At 37.6% G+C, this 13,190-nt stretch overlaps 1 protein-coding gene across 14 annotated transcripts in view; it reads right to left on the bottom strand.

The window, feature by feature from the left end:
• CADPS2 (calcium dependent secretion activator 2) overlaps positions 1 to 13,190 on the bottom strand; it is a 519,662-nt gene that overhangs the window by 236,478 nt on the left and 269,994 nt on the right. For all 14 annotated transcript variants that reach the window (XM_073238523.1, XM_073238521.1, XM_073238513.1 and 11 more), the window contains one exon: positions 2,054 to 2,193. In XM_073238523.1, coding sequence (XP_073094624.1) covers positions 2,054 to 2,193 — 140 coding nt within the window. The remainder of the gene's footprint in view (positions 1 to 2,053; positions 2,194 to 13,190) is intronic.

Genomic DNA, 13,190 nt, shown 5'->3' with positions numbered 1-13,190 from the left:
CTTGGGCGAAAGAGTCAGCTGCAGAGCCAATCTGGGGATTATGATTCAGTCAAAGGCTCCAAGTGTGACACAAACCATTTCTCCGTCATTGCAAAGGAGTGATAAAAAAGCAACGCAACCAAAAACCCAAAAGCAAAATGACAAGTCTGGGAAGGGGGCTGGATTGTCCCACCTGCCCTGGAGCATTCTAAAGCAGGAAACTGCCAAGGATTAGGGCAGGCCTTTCCACAGATGCTAAAGGCTGAAGAACTTGCCATGTGCCCAACTTCTAGTTCAATCTTGGTTCTTGGGACAATCTCAAGGTGCCATGCAAGAAGGCTATACTGGTGTTATAATACACAGCTTCCCATTTCTTGTGCTATCATTAAAAGACAGTGAGTTAAAAACAGGAAAATAACTCAATGCCTGGAACGTTCTTTTACATCTAACCCTAGGCTCTACTAGTCCCTCATCACTTTAGAGCAGTAGTACTCTATCTCTAGTCTCACAGTGCACCATGCCTACTCCCTGAGTTTGTCGCCACTGGCTAACAGCCCTTCCAAAGCTCCCGCCCATGTGCCCACTATGCCATGCGACTGGATGCCCTTCCTCTCCACTGCCCACCTGAATTCATCCTTCATTTCCTCTTGAAAGACAGGTGTCTTGTGAGACTTATGACAAACTCCGTCTAGAATCAGGTGGTATTTTCATCAGTTCCCAGTCTTCTCTTCTAGCACTTATTACTCAGTATAATAATTAACTTGTATACAAGCCGGAATCCTGACTAGCCAGTTCCTTTAGGCCTGGAATGGTATCTCACTGAGGTTTGTTCCGGTGGGAATAGAGTACATGCTCAACACACATCTGCTGCATCAATCAGTGGCAAGCAGGTAGATGAATGAATGAACGAAAAAACTTTAAATAACAAACCCCAGGAACTCCACTTGCATTATGAGCTGAGTGACAGACTGCACTGCTGCATAAAGATGCCATAACGTGTGTTTCCAAAATGACTGTTCCCCTTCTAAGAGCCCACCCTCTGAAGTGCTCTGCCCCCAGGAGACTAGTTCTGATACCACATACACTGCCCACGCAAACCAAAGAAGCCATATGTTCTCATCCTGTCACATATACCTCTGGGCTGCCCCCAACTCAGAGCCTAACTTTGCTTCCTCTAATGGTCATCCAAGGCATCCTCATCCTGTCAACTCATCCACTAGCTCCGCCACACTGTTGGCGGTCTGGCCCCAAAGCCAGCAGATGACACCTCTCTGCACAGGAATGCACTCTCTTAAATGCTTATGTTTGTTGCTAAACTCAGGAAAAGCCAGTTTAGCAACTGCTTCACTCCATAGTAAATGGCCACATTTGTTTCTAATGGCTAACAACCCTATGGCTGGGATTTGGCTGTAGTGAGTCCCAATGTGTTATCTGAAAAAGACCAGAGTTTAAAAAAAAAAACTCATTTTGTTATACTCAGGAGTTCAGACTTGCTACCTCACCAGCTACAGGAAAAAAGAACCTTGGCAGAGATGCAGGCTGGCTGGCCCACAGCACTCCCAGGAGACAGTCCCTGGCTTATCCGCCAGCATTGGCTGCTTCTACTGTTGATTTAGTTTTTCACCCATGTGTTGGATGTACACTCACATCCCTCCTGTACAAATGTGTACAGCCTCCTAAGTTATATCTGAATAACTTTTTATTTTAATATTCTGTGTAAGCTTAACTATTTCTGGGGAACTTAGTGCTAGATTTGTGTCAATTATTACTGCATTTTGAAAAGTATTTCTTAGATGTTCTTGCCATATATCACTGTTCCTTATCAGTGTAAGTGATGTAATACCAATGCACTCAGTTACCACTATTATGTTAGCGTAAAACAGTTACATTAATACCCATGTATTTAGCTATAAAGATGTCCACAGGTTTAAAAAATTAACTTATGTATGTCATTCTTTGGGGAGAACGCCATGTAAAAGCCTGACATAATGGCTTTCAATACATTGATGAAAACGATACATTGATATGGAATCCAATTAATTCAGGAGAAAAACATCTTCAAGTACACACTCACCCACTATGTTTCATATGTGGTGGTTTATCCATTCGCACTGCCAATTTGATTTTTAAGTCAGAGTCCTGGCTATTTTTTGGAACTATCATTCGGTGCAACTCAGCTGACTTGGAGCTATTAGATGTTGGGTATAATACCACCTGCAAAGGATAAAAAAGAAAACATTTACATGCAGAATACAGAGTATTTAAGGATTGGAGCTGAAATATTTTCTATACGGTTTATTGTCTAAAAAGAAGGTGTCATGTCCAAATGTGTCTGAAAAACCATTTGACTCACACAACAGATGTGTTTCCAATAAGACTCATTTGGCTATTTTTTTTTAACAAATTTGTGTTTTCATATTATCACATAATGAGTTTCTTTCTGTGTCACTTTATAATGAATTAATAGCTTAATGGCTACAGTTGAATTGACAGTTGAAAAATACTTAATAGACACCTGTAATTTCAAGAATACTCTAAATTCCTCAGGACAAAGAAGTTCAGAAAGAAATATTCTTTGAAATTTAGACAGCATGCTTAAAAAGCAAAACCAATTATTATAAGCAGCAAAAATATACCTCATGTTTTAGTACTTTCATTGCAAATGGTATTAAAGGAAATCAACTCAATTAGAGATGGAAAGACTGGTCCTAGCACATTTTCTGCTATAGATCAATACCAAAGAATTGTTTCCTATTGTTTTCAGAACTATAAAGATATTATAAATGATTGAAACAGAGTAATTATTTTTAATAAAACTGCCAAGTTACCAAGTGATTATTTCACAACACTGTAGCTCCACAAAGCCAACATAGGAAAGAAAAGCTCTCTGGGTGTTAGATGCCATATACAGGAAAACCTCATTTCATTGTGCTCCTCTTTATTGTGCTTTGTAGATACTGTGGTTTTTTTTTTTTTTTTTTTACCAGTTGAAGGTTTGAAGCAATTCTGGGTTGAGCAAGTCTATCAGCACCATTTTTCCAACAACATTTGCTCACTCTGTATATCTGTTGTATTTTGGTAATTCTTGTAATATTTCAAGCCTTTTCATGTTATGTTATGACAATCTATGATTTGTGCTCTTTGATGTTACTACTATTAATTATTTTAGGACACCATGAACTGTGCCCAAATAAGACGTTGACCTTCACTGATAAATGTGCATGTTCTGACTGTTCCACCAACCACCAGTCCCCCTGTCTCTATCCTGGGGCCTCCATATTCCCTAAGACAAAACAAAATTGATATTAGGCCAATTAATAATCCTATAGTGGCCTCTAGGTGTTCCAGTGAAAAACAAGATCTTGTCATACATTTCTCACATTAAATCAGCTGCTAGAAGTGATTAAGCTTAGTGAGGAACATGTGGAAAGCTGAGATAGACTGAAAAATAGCCTTTTACTCCAGTTAGCCAAGTTGTGAACACAGTTCTTGAAGGAAATTAAAAGTGCTACTCCAGTGAACACACAAGATAAGAAAGTGAAACAGCCTTATAGCTCATATGGAGAAAGTTGTAGAGGTCTGGACAGAAAATGAAATCAGCCACAACATTCCCTTAAGCCAAAGCTTAGTCCAGAGCAAGAAATTTTCAATTCTATGAAAGCTGGGGAGGTGGGGAACCTGCAGAAGACAAGACCGAAGCTAGCAGAGATTCGTTTTGAGGCATAAGAAACTATCTCACTAACACAGAAGTGCAGGGGAAGCAGCCAGTGCTGATGTAGAAGCTGCAGCAAGCTAGTCAGAAGATCTACTTAAGATAATTAATGAAGGTGCTGCACTGAACAACAGATTTTCAATGTAGACAAACAGCCTTCTATTGGAAGGACATGCCATCCAAGCCTTCCATGGCTAGAGAGAAGTCAATGCCTGGCTTCCAAGCTTCGAAGGACAGGCTGACTCTCTTGTTAGGGGCTAATGCAGCAGGTGACTTGAAGTTGAAGCCAATGCTTATTTACCATTCTGCCAGTCTTAGGGCCCTTAAGAATTATGCTAAATCTACTCTGCCTGTGCTCTATAAATGGAACAATAAAGCCCGAGTGACAGCACATCTCTTTACAACATGGTTTACTGAATATTTTAAGCCCTCTGTTGAGACCTACTGCTTGGAAGATTCCTTCCAATGTACTAATGATCATTGATAATGCACCTGGTCAAAGTTCTTGGATAGAGATATTCAAGATTAATGTTATTTCTATGTCTGCTAACACAACATCCATTCTGCAGGACATGGATCAAGGAGTAATTATGGCTTTCAAAAAATAACATTTCATAAAGCTATAGCTGCCACAGGTAGTGATTCTTCTGCTGGATCTGGGCAAAGTAAGCTGTAAACCTTCTGGAAAGGACTCACCATTCTAACTGCCATTAAGAATATTCATGATTTGTGGGAAGAGGTCAAAATATCAACATTAACATGAGTTTGGAAGACTTTGAAGAGTTCAAGACTTCAGTGAAAAAAGCAACTGCAGATGTTGTGGAAATCCCAAGAGAATTAGAAGTGGAGCCCAAAGGTGTGACTGAATTGCTACAATAGCATGAAAAAAAAAATCTGATGAATCCCATGAAAAAAATTATTTCAGTCTCATGAGAAGTATTGCTGCTATCTCACCAAATCTCTTGAATGGGTGACGAGTTACTTCTTATGGATGAGCAAAGAAAGTGGCTCCTTGAGATGGAGTCTACTCCTGGTGAAGATGCTGTGAGGATTGTTGAAATGACAGCAAGTGCTGTAGAACATGACATAAACTTAGTTGGTAAAGTAGTGGCAGGGTTTTAGAGGATTGACCCCAATTGTGAAAGAAGCTTTGCTGGCGGTAAAATGCTATCAAACAGCATCACATGCTACAGAGCAGTTGTTCAGGAAAGGAAGTCAATGCAGAAAACTTCACTGTTGTCTTACTTTAAGAAATGGCCATGCCACCCACCCCAACTGTTAACAGCCACCATGCTGATCAGTCAGCAGCCATCAACATCCAGGCAAGAACTCCACCAGCAGAAAGATTATGACTTGCTGAAAAAGCAGATGATGGTTAGCATTTTTTAGCAATAAAGTAATTTTAACTGATGTATGTACATATTTTTAGACATAATGCTACTTACTGCACACTTGACAGACCATAGCATAAACTTGGCTTTTATGTGCACTGGGAAACCAAAAAATATATTTGACTTGCTTTATTGCGATTATTCACTTTATTGTGGTAGTCTGGAACTAAACCTGCAGTGTTTCCAAGGTATGCCTGTAAAGAAGAGAATGTGTTTTCCCCTTTTTAGTTGGTCATGACATTATTTAGGCACAGTCTATATCCAAGCCTTAATGCATATATTAAAATGGGGTATTATCATGTTTTAAGCCATTCTAATTTCAAACCAATGTAAAAAATAGACCTGAAACTTCTACGTAAATGGAAGCATTATAAACATGCTTAGTATACTAAAATGTTTCTAAAGCACAACGTGGCAACTGATTTTGGCATGCTCTGCTAAAAAAAAGTCCTCATTTCTATGTATAAGTGAAAATATTCACTGAAAAGTCTTCCGGCAGGCTTTTTCTCTTTAGAAAAGACAACATAGTCATAAAGTCTTCCTGAACTATTCCCAACTTACAAGTTGTTAAATCCATCTGCTATTTTGAGACTCTTCTCAAGTACTAGATCCTAAAAGCCATAGCTGAGTCCAGCATATCTGTAAAGTTAAGCATATAATGGCACATCCTAGAACAAATTAAATGGCATTTGGCATTTTTTAAAAACTTATGATCATATTCTAGAATTAGTTCTGTTTGACTGCTAAAATATCCAATGGGGTATTTTACAGATTCTTAAATAACAGTAAAGGAAAATAAGTTGATAATTTTTTGGCTCAAACCAGTAGACAAAGGAATGTGATTATCAACTAGAAGGTGACTCCAGAAAAATAATCAAAGACTAAGATACATATCTTCTGTAGCTATAGCTACTATTTACCTAGAAAACTTTCCCTTTCTTTCTTTTTCTACCTACCACATCCTTTTACTTAAAAATCTGGCATGAGCCACCTAGAAACTTTATTCCTTTTTAATTCTTCTTTCTAGGTTTGTACAAAAATTGGTATTGTTCCAAACTCTGAACATTTTATACAAAAAGAGAATACTTGAAACTTTTGGCAATTTATCCTTCTCTAAATGCTGATGATGGGTTATTAAATAAATATTTGCCTCTGACCCACAAATTAGGGATCATCCCAGTATTGAATACCATTATATCTTCAACATTTTAGTTTTCTAATAGGTACTTCTAAGTGAAGTCAGTGGAGGGATTTACTGTTTATCTCTGTTTAATTAAACATATAAGTGCTCACTATGTAGGGACATATATGAAAGAATATAGGTCTCAAATCCTCCAAGGAGCTCATAAGTCTCTTATAGAGATAAGAGCTTGTATAATATCTGATAATATCATTTCTTCCGATTGCCCTTTAATCCCTTGGATATGCAGCAGTTCTCTGAATTTGTTAGTTGCTGGGTTTATTCACATCATTTGTATGGCTTCTTTGCTCTATCACAAGTGTATCTAATTCCCTGTGTTAAATTTCCTCCATTTGAAAGACCTGGAATTGTCTGTTTTTCTGGACAGACTGATAAAGATGTGAATGAACACTGGCACATGTAACAAATGGAGGCTAAAGATCTGAAACCTATTGTTTCTAAAGGAACTGTACTGGTGAATAAACCCAGAACTTAGTCTTAAAAATGGCCTGTAAAATAGTTTCCATATTCCCTTATTGCACAAGCAGAAACTAGTCATACTCCTTCATATGATTTAGCCACGGATGATAACAGACAAGGAAGAAGTTCCCAGTGTGTAGAGCCCAAAGGACCAGGTTAGAATAAAGGACAAAGAAGTTATTTTCAGATGCATAGTAAGGGTTTAATCATGCAATCTTGAACATTGCCAAGACAGAGTGTCTTGATAGCGCCCGCCATGATCAGGATTTCATTGCTGTCATTGGACAATCACTGTTGTGTATTTCCTTATCTTTTGTCAGATGGGAAGCTCTCCTGCCCCTGCTTCACTACAGTATGTTGGATTTGTGCTAGGGTAGGGTGGGGAGGGGATGTGGAGTGGCAGGCAGTTAACATGAACTTTAGTTCATAGGCCACCAGGCTGCATAGAGTCACAGCTGGACCTGATGGAGCCGCTGGACTTTGGACTAGATGGAAGGGCAGGCTGAGACTTTGGGTTGTTTCCCTTGAGTTGAAGTGAACTTGCTCTATGTGCAGGAGGATGAGTAACACAGCTGCTGTTATCCTTGGCAGCAGGGTGAACTAGGGCAAATCATCTGACTGTCCATCAGGATTCATGCTTTCACTAGCAAAAAACTGTTGCTAGGAAGCAGCTCGTTAGCCAAGGGCTGTGTTTTCGACGACTCTTGCACCTAAGCAGGGACACATGAACGTTCTGGCTAGTGGAATATGAAGAGTAGTGATAAGTATCACTTTAGGGAAAGATAACTAAGATACAGGAATGCTTTCTTCATCCCTTTTTGCTCATCTGCTAGACAACTGCAGAGAACTCCAATGCTCTAGGAAACGAGAGAACCATAAATGGAAGAAACTAGAACCCTGAATCACCACATGGTGAAAATCTACCCATCAATCAAGAACACCCATGGTAGATTGTTATATAGATGTCACTGTTTTAAACTTGTGAAATGTTGTCATTTGTTTGTTACAGCATTTATCCTAATTAGAGTTTTGCTTCGTAAGTTTTTCACAAGTGCTTCAAGAATTTTATTTCCCAATAAGCAGCAGTTCTACTTAAATAGGAATTAGTTCCTGTTCAGAGAAGTATGTCTGATGTCAATGCATAATAATTAAAATAGTTAACAGATACAAAATTTATTAAGAATTCTTCTGTATTCTAGGTTCACATCTAAATTATGGGTCTGTACAATAGAGTTAGCTTTTTATATAATTTGGCAAAGTAGTTTGTTCTTTGCTGTTCATTTCTCTTAACCTTTCTATACACATTTCTGCTTCTTCTAGTTTATTTTTGTCACCAACACTTTTAATGTCATGTTACTTAGCATGACATAACACATTTTATAATTTCTTATCTTAAATATGAAGCCAATGTATCTTCTTCATAATAAAATGTTAACATTACTTGCCATCTTTCCTATGGTATAATGAAAAGCCCTAAATGTTTTTCAGGCTTTGTTTAAAAGTCTGTCAAATTTAAACACAGGAAGAAAAAAGCTTAAATATGAAGTGTAAAAATATATATATATATATATATATACATAATGTTTAGAGTAAAATGGGGTTCAGAAGGATCTTTCTCTTAAAATGTACTTATTCAACCTGGCACGTCTACATTGTTTTCTTTCTACTATGCTTTCACTAGTACAAAACCAATTAAAGCCAAGCCATGTGCACTTGTGTATATATTACATTAGTTGAACTTTGTGACCTATGAATTTATGATTTTCTATTTTCTAAATTTCAGCAAAGACCTATAAAACTAAAAAACCTATGGAGAAAAATCTAGGAGACCTGAGAAAGGGCTAGATAGGCTGTGGGGCTGGGTAAACAATTCACTACCTTTTCCCACAAATACCTTTTAGCCTAGAGAAGAAAAAAGGACCACATGACAGGAATAACTGTTCTGTAGTCTTTCAGTGAAGAAACAGAGATGCATATCTGATAGAATTCTAGCTCAATGATGGCTGAACTAGCGATTCTTGAAGGAATCAGGACACACTTCACACAGAGGAATTACTGTTTCATTTGGAATCTAAAAGAACACCTAAGATTTACAGGGTTTACAGGGCAAGACCTAGGGAAGGGACTGAACTACGAAGAGTGGCACCCCTCCGAACTACTAAGAAACAAGCGCACAATCCTGAGGCCGACGTTGTCACACTAGGTCTGGTTCTAAAGACCTCCCGCAACCTTCACTGTTCAGCTCTTTGTTTCCTGGTCATGCCCTTAATCAAGCTCCATTACTTGCCACCAAAAGGACCACAACCTATGCAACAGCTCATTACATCTGCCATGCCAATTCCTTATTTCATCAACAGGAGAAAGAGAAGCCTGGGGAACACTAACTTTTAAGGCTTAGGAAAAGGACGAGAACTCTGTAATTGAAACCAGAGGCCAAGGAGGCAGAAGAAACACCAGAAGGGCGTGATGCACTCACTACGTTCAAGGTGGAGAGAGTTTCATGGAGGAGGAAGTGGTCTTCAGCACCAAATGGCTGTGGAGAGCTCAGTGAGGATGGAGAGGCTCTGGCCTGGTTTAACAGAGAAGTCACTAAAGATCTCAGCAAGAGGAAGTGTAGGGGAGGCCAGGCTGCAATGATTTGGCGGAAAACAGGTGTTTTCCTAAGGAGTTTGAATGGTATCCCACAGCATGAAGTCAAATGGCGCTTTTAAGCAAGAAATGACATCACAAGGTTTCCATACTCTTGGGTAAAGAATAATTCCTTTCTATCCAGCGGTAGACATGCTGGCGAAGAGTCATGTGACTCAGTGCATGGTGAGGTGTCCGAACATCCAATTAAGATGTGAAATGGCCTTAAAAGACTCTTTAATAAGAGAGTAAGAAGGAACTGAAAACCTTTTATCAGGAGTCATGCTTCAACAATTTGTGATTAAAAGTTCTTCTTTCTGACCATCAGACATAAGACCTGAGGGTATTTTAAGGAGTACCCAAGGGAACATGTCTCCAGATAAGTAGAACTTTTTTATGAGAAACCTTGACTCTGGGTTCAGTTGCCATTTTTCTGTCTTTCTCATTCAACTAACACAGATTTTATACTTAAGCAAAGAATCACAATGACTATTCCTTATGAACCCTTCAAGTATCTTCTTGAGAGCTCAGAACCTTGGGAGTATGTACTGTGAAAGGACTAACTGAATTTACTTTATTTCAGTAAATTTTTATTTAGTACATATTACTAACTAGCATGTATTTTCTCCAATATCAGAGCCCCTGTTTTTTCTGTGCATGGAGAAAATTAATTAAATGACTTTTCTGAGAGAAATCTATACCCTTCTTAGCAACATTTTTCCAGTGCTTTAATACACTTGAGATTGCTTCATCTAAATTATTTTTCCTTTGATTTAATATCACCACTTCCTGTCCTATTCACTGATACAAAGAACACCTGCTCACTGTCACTAACACACAATGCTCTTTTGTGTACTGAAGATTAGCATTAAGTCTTCTGTCAACTTTATTGTCTGTGGGCTAAATCTGCTTCCTTTATTTTCAAAGCTGGAAAGAATCCTGGAATTTACAATATAGAATTGATCAAACTCCCAACCCTTTACCAAATGTGTACTTTGGCCTGACAGAGAACCACGTATTTGCTTCATTCTATATAGCACTTTAATGAGAAAGGCATTTTCTCAAAAAAAAAAAAAAAAAAAAAGAAAGAAAGAAAGAAGTAAATGACTAAAAGAAGGGGAAAAAAGAAAGCAAAGTATTACCTTAATTACATATTTTTTCTTGGCATTAGCTTGTTAAAAAAGAGATTAAAAAGCTTTGTTATTTGCATGAGTGAGGTAGAAGAGAGGGTGTGGAAAAGGAAAATCAAGGTATAAATCATTCCCAAACCTTTTCTGACATCCCTACTTATTAATTAACTATCATATGAAGGGGCTCTTGGAACACACTTAGAGTAGCTCCTTGAGGGCAGGAGCTATTGGCTGATCCAGAGTAACTCATCGGTGGCTCACAGGGTAATTTAAACCAGTATCTTTAAGCCATTCTTTACTAGTCGTCCTCTTCACACCCTACTGTAAGCATTAACCATGCATTGGGTGGCTGGTTGATTGGAAAGATGATTCTTAGAGAAATTAGAAATAAAAATGCAAACCTAAAAGTTGAAACCTGAGGTAAAAAGAGAAAAAGGCTTGCCAACTAAAGTACTGCCAAAATTTGATAAAAGAAAATGACAGTAGTGAATGCCAGAATTTGTAAACCATTGACTTGGTAGTCTCCACAAATTTATGAAACTCACATCTTTCCACTTCTGGACTGTGAAAGGCAGAATCCTCATCTCCCAAAGACACACATCCTAATTCCCAGAGCTTTTGTGAATATGTTATCTTAGATGGCAAAGGGAACTTGAGGTAGCAGATGGAATCAAGGTTCCTAATTAGCTCACCTGAAGAGTGGGAGGTTATCCTAGATTATCTAAATGAGTCTAGTACAATCACAAGGACTCTTAGTTTTAGAAGAGGAAGGCAGGAGAGGGAGTGCTGGAGTGATGTGATGTGAGAAGCAATTAAGTGGTCATTGCTGGCTTTGGAAATAGAAGCGGGCCATGAGTCAAGGAATACAGGCAGCCTCTAGAGGCTGGAAAAAGTAAAAAACTGCATTCTTCCTTAGATTCTCCAAAAGGGATGCCAATGCCGTGATTTTAGCTTACTGAGAGTCATTTTGTACTTCTGACCTCCACAACTGTAAGATAATAATAAATTTGTGTTGTTTTAAGCAATTAAGTTTTGGGTTATTTGTTAAAGTTCCAATAGAAAACTAACCTATAGACAATAAAAAGCTGAGATTTGATCATAAAAGGACACAAAACACTGAGATTTGATAACACTACATTTACCTTTTAAATTTCTTCTGCTAAATGTGTGATTCCAAGACATTTTTACACCATAGATTTACATCATTAGCTTTGTCTGATTACTTTAACAAGAATTTTTGTGATTATTTCTCTCACATTTTTGGAGCATTCTGCTTGTATGAAATCATCTGAAAAATTTTTCTCACTTTGTGCTAATTAACTTAAAGTTTTGACTTTCCTTATCATAAATAAAAAAAATAAGGATTAACAATGAGGCTGATTATTTTGGTTACTCAAATGAAGACCATCATGCATATATTTCTAACAAATTTCAAATTCCATATGCCCAAATAATCCAGGATTATTTTTTCCATTTCAAAGTCTTTCTTAAAGTTTTTGGAAGACAGAGTCAGGTTTGTCTCTATTTTTTATAGCTTAATTAAAGATACTGACTCTTGTTCATTTTTATATATCATTTTTACTGCTTGTAAAGTGTCAATTTCATACTTCTCCTTGGATGGAACAATATATTCCATCAGAGCTACATCTGTGTTTTTTAAGACATATCTAGACAGGAAAGCATCATTATTGTTCTTGATCTATTCCCTTCACCCATAAATTATGAATAGCAGTAACCTTTAAAATTCCTTACCAATACAGCCTCTATTAGAGGACACTGCATGAGTAGCTTTATAGTGTTTCTTTTTACTAGCCTGGCATTTATGATGAACCTTTCAACTAAGTGTCTTAAAGTACTTCGTGAAATTTAAATTAATTCTCCCACCACCCTGAAGACAGGCATTAGTCTTGTTATGTAAATAACTTGACACTGAAGTTAAATGAATACCTAAGGAAAATTACTTCGAGATAAGGCACTTTCAATTTTATATCCTCTCCCCAATCCCACACATCACTCCCTTAATTATTTCATAAATATTACAATAACTAATTTAGCTTTTTTCTCACTCTTTGGCTCTTAATTATTTTAAGAATTCTTAGAGTCAAGTCAATTTTATTTCTGGCAATCTGTAGCATATCAGGGTAGGGTGGAAAGTAGGGAGTTGGCAGTAATGTCTAAACTTGGATAACTTCAGCTGTATCCTTTAACTGAGGAGCATGGAATATGCAATTACAGCAAAATGTATTGGGATATACTAATTTACAGATAAGTGTTGGTATTTATATTAAAAATCAACTACTACACTGAAGAGTGGAGGTGAACTATTATTCTTCATTGAATAAGAAACCTACGTAAGGTCTAATAATTACAACCTAACAATTTGCCAGAATGTTAAGACTTGTGAAAACCTTCCCAATTTGTCATTCTTTATGTATGCAAACTAGTCACAAGTCATGCAAATAATGGAAAAGGAAGACAGGAAAGTATGAGATTGAGAAATCTTGGTGACAGATTTTCACATACTCCAAAGAACTTAATGAATTCACAAAAATATGTGATAAGGTGGAAGGGCGGTGGAGTAAAGGTCAGGGCAGAGGGAGAGAGGTTAAGTGGCTTGATTATGCCTTTGCGGCTATTATGGTAGAGCCAATGCCAGAATCAGTGTATTCTGGAAGCAGGTTCTAAACTTT

The sequence above is a fragment of the Manis javanica genome, chromosome 6 (assembly GCF_040802235.1).
Source record: "Manis javanica isolate MJ-LG chromosome 6, MJ_LKY, whole genome shotgun sequence".
Classification (NCBI taxonomy): domain Eukaryota; kingdom Metazoa; phylum Chordata; class Mammalia; order Pholidota; family Manidae; genus Manis; species Manis javanica.
Note: the sequence above shows the minus strand (reverse complement) of the source record. Positions and strands in the feature narration are given on the sequence as shown.